The sequence below is a fragment of the Haemaphysalis longicornis genome, unplaced genomic scaffold, assembly GCF_048455015.1.
Source record: "Haemaphysalis longicornis isolate Haplotype H1 unplaced genomic scaffold, Haemaphysalis longicornis Haplotype H1 scaffold_43, whole genome shotgun sequence".
Taxonomy (NCBI): Eukaryota; Metazoa; Arthropoda; class Arachnida; order Ixodida; family Ixodidae; genus Haemaphysalis; species Haemaphysalis longicornis.
Genome location: NW_027526371.1, coordinates 1,919,956 through 1,936,961, shown reverse-complemented (window position 1 = coordinate 1,936,961; position 17,006 = coordinate 1,919,956). Strand labels below are relative to the sequence as shown.

General features: G+C 45.7%; 1 protein-coding gene across 1 annotated transcript in view; it reads left to right on the top strand.

The window, feature by feature from the left end:
- Positions 1 to 644: 644 nt before the first annotated feature.
- LOC144137637 (bridge-like lipid transfer protein family member 3A) overlaps positions 645 to 17,006 on the top strand; it is a 59,481-nt gene continuing 43,119 nt past the window's right edge. Inside the window, exons 1-5 of the mRNA XM_077669580.1 lie at positions 645 to 1,102; positions 8,058 to 8,220; positions 12,309 to 12,347; positions 13,494 to 13,570; positions 15,096 to 15,204. Of these exons, the coding sequence (XP_077525706.1) occupies positions 1,059 to 1,102; positions 8,058 to 8,220; positions 12,309 to 12,347; positions 13,494 to 13,570; positions 15,096 to 15,204 (432 nt within the window). The 5' untranslated portion in view covers positions 645 to 1,058. The remainder of the gene's footprint in view (positions 1,103 to 8,057; positions 8,221 to 12,308; positions 12,348 to 13,493; positions 13,571 to 15,095; positions 15,205 to 17,006) is intronic.

Sequence of the window (17,006 nt, the reverse complement as noted above, 5' to 3'; positions counted from 1 at the left end):
CCGAGGAGACGATGGAGCACATTGTGATGCTGTGTCCGGGTGTCTCTCCACCCCCAGTAGAGGGTGCCACCCTACCACAGGCACTTGGGTTTCAACCACCACAGCCCACAGACGACGCCACCGACAGTGCCATGTGTACAAGTGCGGACGCTGTAGTAACCACGACGAAGCGCCGCCTAACGCACTGGTGGACAATGGTACGCAGCTGTCCCAGAATATAGGACTCTGTCGTGTGATCGGACTTTTGCTTGTTCGTTTTTTTTTTGTTCGCCTTTTTGTTCTTCACTTAGTGTTGTATCTGCTCCCTCTTTTCCTTTTTTTTCTTTGCTGTTTGCGTCCTGTCACTTCATTCATAGTTCTTTGTTCTGCAGTGATGTTTTTGATTTATTGTTTTCTCTTTTTACTTAGCCCATTGTTCCTTGTTCTTTAGTGCTTTTTTGTCTTCATGTTTGGTCTGGGTGACCCTATTCTGAGGCGCCCGCCCGCTTCAAAGGGAACGACCGTCAAGTATCTATCTATCTATCTATCTATTTCCCCCTTCCGCTTTCGCTTTTGGATTCGCCGAGGTCGCCCACTCGCGGCAGCCATAGGCAATTTTGCATCCATCCATTGCTACCCGAGAGGCAAACAGCTGGTGCAATCGTTCTAGGGCTGCTCACAGCAGCAGCAGCCAAGCAGCCCGTCATGGCGCTGCGAAGTGCTGCTCGTCGAAAATCTCCGGGCGCCGCGTCGTTAGCCGGGGCCCGCTGTCACCACGACGACGATCTCGTCGCGGCACACTGACCTCACCGCAAGCGCCGTCAGCTGAGCCCCGAGCGCACTGGGGCGTGAACGGGAACGGCGATGCCATCCACACCCGCTGCTCTTGCCGCCGTGGGCGAAAGCGAAGATGTTGTGGTGACCGGTGCGTCGTCGTCGCCGCTTCTCGCGGTCGCCCTAGGTTGCCGTAGGCGGCTATGAAAAGCGCCGCAGGCCCGGGGCGACCACGCTGTACATAGGACTCCTTGAAAGACCGAAAAATTGCTGCTGCTGAGCGCTAACTTATTTGCTCCTCCACGATGGTGTCCATCATCAAGAACCAGATCCTCAAGCATCTCTCCAAGTGAGTATACAGTGCTTTCTGATCGCTGGCCGACTGACAAGACGCCGCGAATGCGCCGCGTTTTATGTGCGCGTGTCATTTCCGACAGCGGAGATCAGCGACCGCTAGCTGTGTGTAGTGTCGCCCTCACCGCGGTGCGCGCAGTCACTGAGAACCGGATCCTTCGTAATCACACCCTTGAAAGGAACGTCTTCACCTTCGCTCCGCTATCTGAGTTTTTGCTTCCCTTACAGATGGGTTTACAGCGCTTATGGGTGATAGGTCGACAAACGAACAAGCGTAGCACAAATCTTGCATTTAGTTTCCTGTTTCTGTCTCTCTCTCTATGCCGTCAGCACTGAAATGACAGGAGACTGCATTATAGTACTTAAACGAAACTTGCTGGCCATACAGAATAGGGCGTACGGAAGCGGCTACCTTTTCCTCCGCCTGAGCAACAGGTCGAGGAGTTTCTTTATGGGTCGAAAGAGGCCGAGTGTATTGTTCCCACAAAAGATGAATAGTCCCTTTTGTCTCGCTTTGTAATCGATTTCGAGGCGCGCGCTTGTAGCGAGCTGCGCACATGGTGTTTCTGAATAGCCACATGTGTTGTCTGGCGATTCGCTGTAAGCCCGCCTGAGCGCAGTTTGGGCGGTTGTGCCCTGTTGCTCTAATTCTGGCGTTCTGTGAAAAAAAAAAGGGGGGGGGGGGGTGTAACCGTTGAAATTTTCAAGTTGGAAGCTCGTAACCACTCTGTGAAAACAGTATACCAATTTTGTTACCCGTGGTGACTATCGAGGAGCAATATTCAAGGAGTATGCGGTGTAGCCATGAAATACTTGAAATGTGTGTAGCAGCCGCAGGAATAGAAGGTGACTTTCAGTTCAAAGACTTTCCAGAACAGAGAAGTTCTGGAAGATTATTCTGAAGCCTGTTTTGCCCTTGCCAGGAAGGGTCAATGTTTGACGACTGGTTGTCCGTGCGATTTAAGCTAGAGAGAGAGAGAGAGATGAACGTTTATTGCACAGAAGAAAAAAAAAAATGGAGCGATGGATGATGTTTGATGCTCTGATGTTGTTGACACTTTTTGGTAGCTGCCTCTTTTTCCTGAGTAGTAAGGGATACCATAAGCTCCCTATGCGTGTACTCGCTGAATTTTTTAACCTATATTCCCCGTGGTACAGCACGGATTAAAGGTGGCATTAAAACCATGCAGCAGTCTGGTCAATTGGGCTTGTTGATATATAATTTCATCTTGGTGGAAAAAGCGCTGAAGCGAGAAGGTAAAAAGAAGCAAACAACTCTGCCTCAAGGCTTTCTGAAAAAAAAAAAATACAAATATACGGTCTCCAGAATGAATGTGATGCTTTCTTCTGCCCAATATAAAACCATAGAAGATGTTTCGAAGTAACAGAGGCACCTGCACCAAACAAATGGACAAGAAACACGAAGCACAGACATTACTTGCACAACTTGTGACTCAGATGGGAGTGCCCTTTCTCTGTTGTGATAATGGAGGGGGCACTAACTCGTGGATTGGCACCCCGCTTAATGTAAAAGGCTTTTGTCGGTTCTCGTGTTGTTTTATCCCAATGCCTTGATAAAATGGACACATCAATGGAAATGAGCTAATAGCCATGTGCGGAACAATGGTGTGATAAGTGTGAGCCTTCCTTTGACCCTATAGATCTCCGATGCTCTTGCAGTCATATATTGACATTACTCCACGTTTGGAGAGTGGTAACAGGTACACAACACGTCGTGCATCGAGCCGTACTGGTGACGAATTCACAACTTTTTTCTCCCAGAGCATTTTGTGCTAGCTGATAGTGTTCGTTCTATTTCGCCAGATACATTGCTCAATTTTTTTCGGGGCTGAGAGAACAACACTGAACAACAATACCAATTGGCAGCATTCTTTAAAACGCGATGGATGGTAGGTTTTGTTTTGCACCTTCTGTCCTTTTTCCTGTACACCCCACATTTAACTTCATCCACTTTTTTCCGGCTTCTTAACTACCTTGCGTATGACCAACCGCTGAAATTCTGTCAAAGCATCAGTGGCTTTGAGGTCAGAAGTATCAGGCTCAACAGACACCAGGAGATCATCTGTGTACCTTAAAATTTTTGTGGTTGCTCCACCTAAATTCTGTTCAGTCTGTCTACCAACCGATCTGTTTACCAAAAATAGTCTAGACAAAACAACAGTGAGCCATTACAGTCATATTACTGTCTTTATTAGGATTGTTGTGAGAGGGTTGCACTGGGCAATTTGTGGGCTGTGCGTTTAGGAGGGCCATGCAGACAAAACACAAGTTTGGTTCATTCGAAAGATTGCCTCGTTAGAATCATACTGACACCACTTTCACCGTAAACTTCACTCGAAAAAGCTATATAATTAGGAAAAAAGGCAATGGCCATGCAACCCAGTAGCTCATTTCCCGCAACAGAACTTATGATGTCGTATGTGCCGAGCTGTGCGATTGGCTCAAGCCGGCAAACACATATTAAACAGGGCTTATAAGCTTGCAAAATGAGCTATTAGCGCTTAAATGTAATGCGTATTCATTTTATAGCAGTGAGAATGGCGGGGTAAACATGAAAGTTACAAAAGTACACACTAATATACAAGTACCAGAGCGTACTGCTGTTGGTACTGCGCGCACTAGTCTTGTTATAGCTGCACAGCAGTAGGGCACTTTGGGGTTTTCTGACACGACAAAGGTGAATTGGCGTAAGCGACATTGTCTTACGTGACCCTGTTGGTCAAGCATACCCCATGTTACATAAAACTTACCATAACAAAAACAAACGAGGTTGAATATCGTCAAAACAAAAGCCACAGCAGTGTGGAGAAGTATGGTGGCGTCATCTGGGAGGACTGACAGTAAACTAGGCTCCGCAGTAAATGCGCACGCCGCCGCTCTAACACGGTCGTGCCACAGTACACAGGAGAGCCTAACGGCACATTAACGTTCTTTTGAAGACGTGCTCTTGTTACGTTATTGCAGACGACGTCACGAAGCACACGGTTTGGCGTGAGAACCAAAATTTTAACCTAAATTGATTGATTTCTCAGTAAATAAAGCATCACTTGCTGTCGGACAAGTGCTGCGGGCACTATAAACCACCAAATCTTTCGACTAAAACAAACTTGTATTTTGTCTGCATGGCCCCTTTAAGTGAGAAGTCACGGAGAGGAAAAAATTTACTCTTTTTTTTTTTAACTTTGATCGCACCTCAGTTATGAATAAGTTGTGTGTGTGCGCAAAAGTGTAGCGCTTGCTACTGTTTCATTATTTTTTGGTGTTGCTTTACGGGACTTTCAGGTTTATTAGTAGACAATTCTAGAGATGTCATGTGATTCTGTCACATGGATTCTAAAAGTGTCACGGGAGTTCTATGTGTTATCTCAATGAGCTCCGTGCTCCCCACATATGTTAGTTTACATCTACAAGGGCCACTTCTCTCACTACTTATGCAGCTTTAAAGGAGCCATGAAGACAAAATACAATTTGGGTTTATTAGAAAGACTGCTTAGTCCCGATAACAATGATACCAATGTCATCGCAATCTTGGAACCAGTCTTGGGCAGTAACTAGTTACTAGTAACGCGTTACCGGTAACTAGTTACTTTTTTCAGTAACTTGTAACTGTAACTAGTTACTTTTAAGTTAGAGGAACTTGTAACTGTAACACTGTTACTTTTTTGTGGAGTAACTGTAACGAGAAATATCGTTACAGTTACTTTATTTCTATTAAAAAGTTATCCAACAGCAACACTCATTAACGGCCGATATTCAGTTTGCGCGTTTCACTTTTTCGGCCTTTCTTCCGCAGAACCTTCGTCTAGTTCATCTATGCCAGCTCACTCCCTTCGAATGGGTAAAATACATCTGGACTAGAAATGTTTAGGCGTGCACGTGTGCGTGGTGTCTTACGCGGTCTACTAAGGGCTCGAAGTTTCTAAGTCTAAGATGTAGTATTTTCCTCAGCAGCAGGCGAACAGGAAAACAAACACCCACGAACGCCGCACAACGCACTGAAACCTTTGCACTTTCGCGGAAGCCTGGAAAACTCCGGTCAGGACGTCGCTTTCTCATTAGCGACGTGCAGCCCCGTTTGCAGGGTCATAAAACGCTGCGGGGAGTCTCTCGGCGGCCTCGCGCTCGTCCAGCCCTGTGCGCACTGTAGAGCGTTCGATTCACAAGTAGCCGTTGCTTGCGACCACTGTGCGCTTTAGAGACCTTTGGCGTATTTGGGACCGCGTGTTTAGGACCCCTGGTCTACAGGCTTTATCGAGCTGTACGAAGTACTCGAACGAGGTCGAGGAAGTAATAAATTTCTTACCCCTCCACACATACGACGACCCCAACGATGGTGGCCCCCGAGTGCCCTCACACCAGCCAGCATCTTGGCCGGCAGACATCTGACACACTGCTCTTGGACAATAAATGCTCTTGGCACATCTGACAATAAATGCTCTTGGAAAGCCTCGCGACTTCGTTTCGAAGGCTGTGGCCGAAACGAAAACACTAGCTACATCTGCTTCTGAATGTTGGGTGCAAGGAATACTTGGGCGAGCTTCGTTCGGCCTACGCCTCAAAGCAAACGAAGGGAGGGGTTCCTGTGAACGGTGACGTGATTGCTGTGGAAGGCTGGGATTGTGAGAGCAGTTTTTTCCGGTCGAGACGGCAAAATCCGCCTTTGTGAGGACAGGGGGAAGGAGGAGAGAAGGGATACAGTAAAGCGTTCATTTCAGTTTCTATTCCCTTTGGAAATACCTTGTCTCATTCCGGGGATGCGGGTAGCTGGGGGTTGGGGCGGGAGAACGACTCCGAGGGCACACGGACAAACGTCGCTTCGGCAATGGCTCAAATTGGTCTCCGTCTCCGACCACAAGTACGAAATAAAAAGTTAACGAAGCGCATTTTTTGAGTATCTTTTTTAAAAGCACCTCGACCACAGATGTACTCCCACGTCCGTTTCCCCTTTTCTACAAGGGCCTTCCGTCGATACGCCACTTTGAAAAACAACTAATTCTATGCTACAATGATGTTTGCAAATCAATTTCTTACAGCGAGAGCGGCAGCAACAAAAAAATAAAGTTTGTTATGATGGGTACCAAAACTTCCGAAATAAAAAAATGAGCGTACACAACGATTCTTGGTTTGGGCATGAGAGTGCATCATTTTAGGTTCCCCTCGTGTAGGCTTTACTACGTGTAATTTTTACTACCTGCATGCCTTCGTACGTTTCTTTTAAATAAGCCAAATCTTTTCAGTAACGGAAAAGTAACGATGTTACTTTTTTGCAGTAACTGTAACTGTAACTAGTTACTTTTGAAAAATTCGTAACTGTAACTGTAACAGAGTTACTTTTTTGGGTTAGGTAACTGTAACACTGTTACTTTTTTTCATTAACGTGCCCATGACTGCTTCGAACAAATAACGGAGACATTGAAGAAAACGTGTGAAGCAGTCGCGACCCCCTAGCCAATTTCCCGCAACTTTTCTATGACGTCACGGAACCTTGTTTGTGCGATTGGTGGTCGCCTAATTGACCTGTCGCGACGACGCATGACTGCACATCTGTAATGGGGCCTCTAGTTCCATTTGACCGCACCACTTGAATGCTAACGTGCAGTTAACGCACTGAAAATTATGTTTTATTGTTGGCCCGTATGACGTCATTCTTGCTCATAACACGTCACTGTGGCGCAAAATTTGAAAGTTTTTAAATACTTCTTGCTTTTTTTCGTTAAAAAACATATTTTGTGGCTGTAATAAAGCTGAGTGAGATACTGAATCCTAGTTCTTTCAAATTAAACGAAGTTGTATTTTCTCTTCAGAGCACCAAATTTAAAGAGTGTTACTTGATAGCACAGAACTGGGATAATTGGAGATCTATGGGAGAGGCCTTTGCCCTGCAGTGGGTGTAGATAGGCTGATGACGATGATGACTTGATAGCAGTCTTTGAGCCCTCATAGCTGCTTAGTGTACTGGAAGATTGGGCTGATTCTCCAGCTAGCTGCTATTGTCACAGTGATGGGAAGGCTAACGGACACATTTGTGTTTTTGTAGACCTACAAGCAGCTGTGTTAGTGGACACAAAGCCATCCATTCTATTCTTCAAACCACACATTCCCTACAGTGAAGGACAATGCAGAAAAAAAAATAAAGTTGTGTATGTTAGACAACCTGTCGGGCTTGCGTCGAAAATGGGGAACTTTTGCTGCAGTCCATGTATGTATTTTTTTATTGGCTCCAAAATAAAGTCCTTTTCGTAGAGCATGTGTTGCCTTGACATATGCATCCCCAAGTAAATAATAAAGCAAGGTTCTCTTTTCTATTTTTGAGGGGGGGGGTTTACGCGCGAGAGATGAACTCGGGGTCATTCTTGAGAGCCTGCCAAGATTTCTACGCACAGCAGCTAGTATTTGGTTGTCTGCAGGGGAACGCACTTTTTGTGTGAGCTGTTTGGCCCATGTCTTCAAAATTTGCAACGAAAGGCTTCCACAACATCTCGCTTGTAGCTATTTTTTTATCCTGGAAGGGTTCGCTCTTGTACAACCTTATAAAAGGGACTGCGTGTTTTCTTGAATGTATGAGTGTTTTTCTGGTGTATAGCTCCACCTTGGGCTATCCTGGGGCCACACTGCCACCCTCTTTTCTACTTTTCTATCCTGGAAGTGTTTGCTTTTGTACAGTCTTATAAAAGGTACTGCGTGTTTTCTTAAACCTATAATAGTGCTTTTCTGGTGTATGGCTCCATCCTGGTGGTGCTTTGGTGCTGCCCTAGTGCCACCCTGGTGCCACAGTGCCACCCTCTTTTCTTCTTTTTTACCCTGGAAGAGTTTGCTCTTGTACAGCCTGATAAAAGAGACGTGACGGCGTGTTTTCCTGAACGTATGAGTGTTTTACTGGCTTTGACCTGGTGCCACCCTGGTGCTACACTGCCACCCTCTCTGCCCAGGTTCACCAAGAACCTGTCGCTGGACAAGATCCAGCTGAGCACGCTCCGGGGCCACTGCGAGCTGCGTCATTTGGAGCTGGACGAGCAGGTGCTCACCGAGCTGCTCGAGCTGCCCACCTGGCTCTGCCTCACGCGCGCCGTCTGCAACTACCTCACCCTCAAGGTAAGCAGCGGCTGAGGGGGACCTAACAAAGTGGGCAGCAGCAAAGGACGATGTTGCCTGAAGTTGGGAGATGGTTTCTAGGGTTGGGAGTCTTCTGAACACCTACCCCATATTCTCGGATGTCACTTCCACTGTTCGTGATTTGTTGAAAGGTGGGGAATCTGGTAGAGATGTAGCAAATGAGCCGGTCTCGTTGTCATACAGCTGCGATGCCACTCTGTATTTGCAATGCAGTGCAAGCCAATCATTGGAGTGAGGCACAATGTAACTACCAAACCTAGAGAAGGCGTTGGCACATGATTAAAATAGGCAGGCAGCAATCGTGGTAGTCCGTGGCTAAGTTTCAAGGATGGTTTGGTCAACAAAGGTTGCGTTGTAGTTTACTGGATACAGTTTTAATAGTCATAAGCGCATCCATGATGTCTGATATGATGCACTTCACAGGCATACATGGGCCATAAGACCATAGGGACTCCAAGGAAAACATACATAGATGTGTATGCCCCTGGAATTCTAAAATATCTTAGAATTCCCATTCGGAAGTTTGTACAACTTCATCGCAAATGCGTAAATAGGGTATAAAGATTGTGTTATTCGTTATTTGATGTCAACATTACGCGAGTGCATATAAATACATATTTGCCTCAGTCATTTGTTGAATCCCCATTTTCACCAGGAGGGTACTGTTTACCCATAATTGAGAGCACACCCTTTGTCTGGGCAGCCAGATTCCCGGCTGCGGCAGCCGCTTTTCTGATGGAAGCCAAAAGCAAAAACGCACGTGTGTTGACAATTTTGGTGCATGTCAAAGATCCGCAGGTTCTCAAAATTAATCCAGAGCCCTCCGCTACGGCGCACCCTGAATTTTCGCGCGTATAACCCGCACCAAAAATGTGCAAATTTCAGTGGAAAAGTAGGGGTGCGGATAATACGCAGGGTCTTTCCTTTAGTGCAGCTTCATAGTAATGCACGGCGTGCCGTAAAGCTCCTACACTGTAACACTGACTGAGCCTTCCATGGCAGCAATTGTGCAAAACATACAGGGACAAGGAAGAAAAAAACAAAAACGGGCGCACTCTGACATTAGTGCAGTGCACAGGTCCGGGCCGGCCCAAAAGCCCGAGCCCGGTCCGGCCTGCGGGTTGGGCTCGGGCTGGGTAGCACGCATTTTCTCGGGCCCGGGCGAGGCTTGAACCAAAATTTTGTCGGGCCATGCCGGTCCGATCCGGCCTGGAAAGTTCCTGAGGCCCGGCTATCCTGGGCTGCGAATTCTAAATTGTTGGCAAGAGAAAGTTTTCTTGTTGATATTTCAGGTAAAGTGAAAACAAAAAAAGGAAGTACTAATTCACTACCGTGCCGTTAAAAGATGTGATAAAACAACGACTGCACTTAGAAAGCCTTCACATCAATAAAAGAAACGTCTGGGTCCCATCAGCTTACTGGGAGAGAGCGGGCCAGAAAACGAGGGCACTCCAGCCACAGACTACAACATAATTGTATTTTCTCTCCCCTTTTCAAACTAAAACAAACAGAACAAACTAGACCTGGATTACGCAGTGTGTGCAGAGTTTGACAAACCAATTTTCTAAGCAGAGCTCAGAACAAACGTGACCTGGATTTCGCAGCGTGTGCAGAGTTTGAAGAACCGATTTTCTAAGCAGAGCCCATGATTTTTTCGATCAAGAGTCATGACTAAAGCAAGAAAGAACAGAAGCGCAGATAAAATCATGCTGCCAATGTAACTAGAGGGAAAGGCAAAAATCAAATGGTGAAACCGGACGAATTGTCTGATTAAAAATTTCAGTAAGGAATGGAAGAACGAAAGGTGCAATATCTGTTGAATAATTGCAATAATAAAAAAATCCACTTCCTCGCGATCATTTAAGGGGCCCTATTCTCGACTGCACAAATTCCCGGGAAATCTGGGAATTTGCCGGGAGTCTTTTCTGATTGGCTTTCCATTTTGGTCACGTGCTTCCGGTTGACGAAGCGGTTGTGTGTGCCTTTGTCATTTTGGACGTTTTATGGGGTTTACGGGCATCTGTTCTAAAGTTTGCCTTTTTTCTCTTTACTGAAAGCGCATAATTCTAGGCCGGCAATGAAAAACTAGACTAAATGCGCAGGACATGACAATGCAGGCCTGTCTTTGCTATTCAACAACAATACTGCTTGTAATACACGCCCCCTCTGTGATTGGCTGAAAAGGTGTGACGTAATTTAAACAGTTGGCGGGAACGATCACGTCACACACTGGCAACTTCAGCCTGCGTAAAAGTGATGTAATGTTACGTAACAGCTTGAAAATGGCGGCTGCTTTTGCCGCAAAATGGGGAAAAAATTTCCCCCACCTTCGGCGCTGCGAAACGTCCGCGAATTTGCAGCAGGCGCAGTTTCGCGTGAAGCGCGGTTTAAAGCATGTTTTCTACGAAAGAACTAATAGTTTCGACTGCTTCCCAGTCAGCGATCATGGAGCATACAAATAACATGCAGTATTTTGCTTTTATGTTTGGCAATAAAATAAAAATTATTTGTTTGGCGTAACCGCAACATTAGAGGGCAGTAACAGTCTCTCCATGACAAGAACCCAATGCATGGTATTTGTCCACGCACCTCCTAGTAAGCTTCTGAGTCACATGATCGAACTCAAGGGAAAAATAACCAAGAAAAGTGACTATTTTGTTCATTACAGCGCTGATCAAGTCGAACTTGACGAATGAGTGAATCGGTGACATCGGTGCGCTCCAAGGTTATCAGGCGTAGCGCTTCACTGCTCTTATGTGTCATACAAGCGATGGTCGTGGCCGTCTTTTTTTTGTGATCACGCCATAAACTTGTAACTAGCAGCAGACGATAGCGTGGCGGTGGTGGCGGCCGGGAAGGTGATAACGCAACAAAGCTTGCATTGAAGGAGAGAGCTCAACTATGTTACTAAAAGCGATTGAAAGAAATAAACAGATAGGATAAAAAAGATTGTGTGATATTCTTTAGCTCAACATCCCCTTTTCGCTCGCTTTTGGATCAACGTTACTCGATCGCCTTGTGGTGTTGACGCCAATATTGACCTGCAGAAATGTGTTTCCCTTGCCAACCTCAGCCACCTTATAAATTTTTATGATACATGTCAAGGGTTTTTTTGTCTTTTATGAGCCTTTTATCTTTTATTACCTTAGTTATGATCTTTATGAGTGGAGCATCAAATTACACTGCATGTCGTCAGAGATATATGTGCATCACGTCACTGATTGCTTATGTTGTGCCTACGGGAAAAAACATGTCGAATTTCCCAGGAATTCGTGCAGTCGAGAATAGGGCCCAAGGGATCCTCGGGTGTGCCTTGATTTCGAAGACTGGCAAATGAAGTTACACGACTACCGAAAATACAGCTTCTAAGTGAGGATAAGTTCTACAAAGTTCGGTCCAAGTTTAAAGGTAATTTAAATCTAAAGTAGTCGTATTCGCTGTGTGCTTACGCTTTTTTTAGGTTAACAGCAACTTCTTCAAGTTCATGTTAATAACCTGTCGGACTAGAGATGATATTTAACAACACCCTGGCGGGCTCGGGCCGGTCTCGGGCTCATATTTTAGAAGTTTGTCGGGCTCGGGCTCAGATTTTAAAAATTCGTTGGCCGGGCTCGGGCTGAAGTTTTATAAATTTCTCGGGCCCGGTCCGGGCCTGGGCTGTGTCTCTATCGGGCCGGGCCTAGAAATTGCGGCCCGTGCACTGCTCTAAACTGAATTTTATGAGGGAATTGTGACTTTCGCCTTGCAGTCAGTGTATTCTACTTGCTAAATATACACTTTTTCTGTCTGAATAGGATGTTGTGTTGCTGGAGCAGTAGCTTTGGTGCAGCCTTTCCTGTATCAAATGTGTGGGCAATACGCAAGGATTTTTTTCTTTCTGGCGGGCTGAAAGTGGGGGCGCAGATTATATGCAGGAATGGGTTATACGCGTGAAAGCACGGTAACCTGTGCAGTTTATGCAGACTATGCACGGTAACCTGTGCATAATCATAATCAACCTGGACAGCCAGTATCTTCCTCCTGTGTTGACATTGCTTCAGTTGCCTCTTCCTATGCATTCATTGCAGATACACTGGACAAAGCTCAAGTATGTCCCGATCCACCTGGTGAGCATTCCTTTTTTTTTTCTTCTTTGTTACATTTACAAAAACTTGGTCATTTATGAGGCGGTAATTTGAGCCATGATAGGAGTAACACCTGGGGATGGGAAACAAGCATCCCATTTTAGGGAACAAATTCAAGGGGAAGACGTCATAGCTCAAACGGAGGGAATAAGTGGACTTGGGCTGGACACGTAATGTGGATGACTGACAACTGGTGGCCATCAGGCTAACATAGTGGCTATGCCTGGAGATGGGGCTTAGAAATAGAGGAATACCCTTAATTTAATTCGATGGAGGGATGAGATCGGGAAATTTGGAGGCAGAGAATAGACTATAGGGCATCACAAGACAGGAATGGCCGGAGGAATACGGGGGAGGCCTTCATCCTGCAGTGGGTGCAAGCACGTGACGATGACGACGATGATGATGGTGATGAATTTGAGCCAATCCTGCAGTTTGTGAATCTTAGTTGCATGGCTGATCATCTCTTTTAGAGGGGGAGCAAATTCTGTCGAAAGGACCTTTGACCCTAGAGGTACAAAGATTTGGCCGCTGAAAATTGTCTGCTACAATTTTAACAGCCTGGTTGAAATGCCATCCACAATGAGTGAAATACGAGTTGCAGAACCCGTACTCACTCGCTGCGACACATTCTTGTAACAGTTTTGACGCTACTCGGTTTCACTTGTAGAAAGTGTTGTGATCACAGCATCATTGGATTCTAGTTCAAACATTATTACAAACTCGCGCAGCGGTATATGTGGTGCTTTTTTACTCTCCACGTGTCCAGGGGAACTCGTACACCATTTGTCACCATGAGCACGACAGTCAGTGAAATAGGTTTAGCGAGGTGACCATAGAAAAAGGTGTGCGTGCTGGCTTCGGGCCCCTTTTTGCTTATTCCAGTGAGTTTGGTGACTCTGACACTAGCAGAGTGTCTGAATTGCAAGTCCTTTTTACCCGATATACAGCATAGTTTATAACTAGCCATCGCAGTCTATGATGAATTTTCTTATTAGAAATCCATAGTAGGGGTTCAAAAGCATGAAAAAAAAAAAAAAAGCATGTTCAAAAGCATGAAGTACGTTTGTTTGGGGGGGGCTTTTGGTTTGGTAGTTGCCTACATGATATGTTAAATGCTGCGTGCAGTGCCTGGACGAAGTGCTGGTGGAAGTGGAGACCTGCGAACAGCTCAGGCCCCCATCCAACAGCAAGCCCAGCTACAGGTGGGTAAGAAGCGGACAAGAGGGTTTTACAGCTCATTAAACTTAGGTGGAACCAGTGGCAAGGAACCATTTTGAGTGCCCGTTTCAAACACTGAAGTTTAATGAGCTGTAAAATTAGTTCCAAGCGATGCATCAAAAAACTGCTTCGATTATTGCATTCACCAGGGTTTATAGTGTCGGAAAATGTAAAGATTACAGTTTTATCCCAGCCCCTGTTTTTTGTCTATTGTTTAACCAAAAATGGCTAATTATTTCTAATTATCGTGGGAACTAATTGACCAATTGAAAAAATAATGGCATATTTGAAATAAGGGGGAACAAAGCAGCAAGACTGGCAAGTTTCACAGTTTACTTAAAAATTAAAAGAAGTTGTTTTAAGACGAGTGTCCCTCCTTAACAGATTATTCTAAATCATGCGAATGAATACCACATAAAAACACGCTTTTGTCACCAGCATTGAAAGCAATAAGCGGGATACCAAAGAAAACCATATTTATCTAAGCACTTAAAGATGCAAAAGTTGCAGTGACCTGATTTTGCACTGTCAACTTTTCTAGCTACTTTTTTTGTCCGTGTGAAACATTAAAGTTTAGAATACCCGGTGTATCATTGTTAGGAAAACTTGTGACTGCAGGGCTTGACTCCAGTATTTTATATTGCGGGGAGAATAAAATAAAATATTGAAGGCCTTTTTTTCCCTACTTTTCACGTACAATCTGGGTTGCTTGACTATGTTTCGATGGAGAGTAGTGACCCAAGTAGTGACCCCGGATCCCAACCATGAGGCAGAGATAAGTAGAAGGATAAGAATGGGGTGGAGTGCATATGGCACGCATTCTCAGATAATGAATGGCAGCCTACCATTGTCACTGAAGAAGAAAGTGTATGACAGCTGCATCTTACCGGTACTCACCTACGGGGCAGAAACTTGGATGCTCGTTAAGAGGGTTCAACTTAAATTGAGAACGACTCAGCGGGCTATGGAGCGGAAAATGATAGGTGTAACATTAAGGGACAAGAAGAGAGCAGAGTGGGTCAGGGAACAAACGCGTGTTAAGAACATATTAGTAGAAATTAAGAAGAAGAAATGGACGTGGGCAGGGCATGTAATGCGAAGGCAAGATTACCTTTGGTCATTAAGGGTAACAGAGTACATCCCTAGAGAAGGCAAGCGTTGCAGGGGGCGGCAGAGAGTTGGATGGGCGGATGAGATCAAGAAGTTTGCGGGAATAAATTGGTCGAATTTAGCACAAGACCGGGATAATTGGAGATTTTTGGGAGAGGCCTTTGCCCTGCAGCGGGCGTGGGTAGGCTGATGATGATGATGACTTCGATTGAGAGAGAGAGAGCTGTGCATCTACGGCGTTCCAATCCCAGTGCTTGAGCCTGTCATGTAAATTCATTTGCTGTTCTGTTATCGCTGTTACTGCGTGTAATGTTTTCTTGCACTGTTTCTGTTAGAATTGCACGTTACGAGTGCTTTTCACTTGTGCACTGACGCTGCAATGGACTGTCGTGCGTGCAGCTCTGGAGGCCGCTACGGCTTCTCCGACCGGGTTGTGGACGGCATGAAAGTGGTCGTCAACTCGGTGGTGGTCAACTTCCAGTCGGCATCGTTTGTTGCATCGTTCCAGGTGGGTGTTTTCCCCAAGTGGTTAGTTCGTACTTCTTGCTATACCCTTCTTATGCATTGCTCGCTCTCAGTTCAGACTAGATCAATCTGTTTCGCTGGTCTTTTTTAGGGCGAAGCCCCTTAGGGGCTGGGGCTGTTGACGTCTCCTATAGTCATTGTCGTAATAATCGTCTCGTGTAGTTGCGGTACTAAAACTCTGGGAAACTCGGTTACGCCTCGCGCTAGGACGTAATGCGTTCTAAAAGAGCACATTGGGACACTCGTTTACACCTTGCGCTAGAGAGCTTTGTGCTTCAAAGACAAGAGACTTCTACAGCAAAGCTGTATACCTGTACCCCCCAACGGTTTCATCTCCGTTGGCAAAAACGCCAAGGCGCCCAGAATACACTTATACACTGCATGCTCCGCCCCTCCCTGGTTTTCCGTTAGTGGAGATGGTCTGGGATTTTTTTTTAAGCATGTGCCTAACAAAAAGTCGTAAACCTGTGTTGTACTAATGAGTGCTGTACTGTTGTACCCCCAGTGTTTGTAAATATTCTTTGTACCAAATGTTGCTTTGAAAAGTCAGTCTGTCATCATATCTGAAGGAACTATGGAAGGGCAGCTTTGAATGAAGCTTGCGTGCATTGTGTGCAAAAGTAAAAGTACTACGTTTTGTAGTTTACAAGTCGTGGCTTTTTTTCTGGAGTTAACATTGGTGGGACCTTATTGCAGACTTCTTCAGTTTCTCAGAGTTCCTCAGTTAACAGCGTTGTAGAGAGCTGAAAATGGGGTCACAGTTCTACCTTATGTGGTGATTAAAATGGGGTAAAAACCAACGTTTATAGATACTTTTTCAGTTTCGGAACTGCGCCTTCCAAAGCGGGCGCGAGTTTACCCTAGGCGCTGAGAGGGCGCTCCGGTCGCGAGTTGCGCTGTGTCGGTGGCTGCGGCGGCGGCACCGGCGGCAGCGTCGACGGCGTGCGCGGCCGGTCCGCTGGGCTCAAAGTTGCGGTCGCGGTGTAGTTGCGTGTCTGCTCTACGAGTTTCTTCTTTTCGCTTGCGTTTGTCTTCGCCCTTGCGGGTGAAGCATGGAGGAAAGAATACTTTCCTCCATGGGGTGAAGACATGTGCTGGGCTTGGCTTTGGCCTTGACATGTGCTGGCCTTTCATGTGCTGGGCTTGGTGCAATGCCGACTTGCTTAATTCGCAGTCGGCTGTACGAGATTTTACAGCCCACTTTAGCAGTGATGCTTGTGAGGAGGTTCGGAACATGCCTCGTGCATGGGGCACGTGCCCTTTAACAAAATGTACAACTGTGAGGAGGAGGGCGGAATGTATATAGATCCGCATGCTAAAGAACTATTATTAAAACAAAACAGACTAGTGAACAAAAACAAAAATTCTTAATTCTAACAATATAACCGGAAAACATGCAATTCAAATATCAATACAAAACATCCTAATTTATCCAGGATTTTGGGTTAGCTTTAACCGGCGAAACAATTTGATTTCTTCGGAACAACAAAGGATACACGGATGTCTTTCATAAAGAAAGCATGCAGTTGCTGCGCATGCCTATCAGGATCGAAATATCATTCGTGCTGCAACGCATTTGCGCAATTGGCATGGCAAGCGAAATCGTGTGACCGCTTGACAGCTACGTGAAAATTCATTTAAAATGCTGTCGTTCTTATTGGTATTTTATCCCTCTCTAAAAATCACTGGGCGTACGTACACCTCCTTGCATAATAGGCCCGTTTCAAATAAATCACGAACTGGAATAGCGCGGCAACAACGTTGAGCAACTTCCGAGAACAGTTA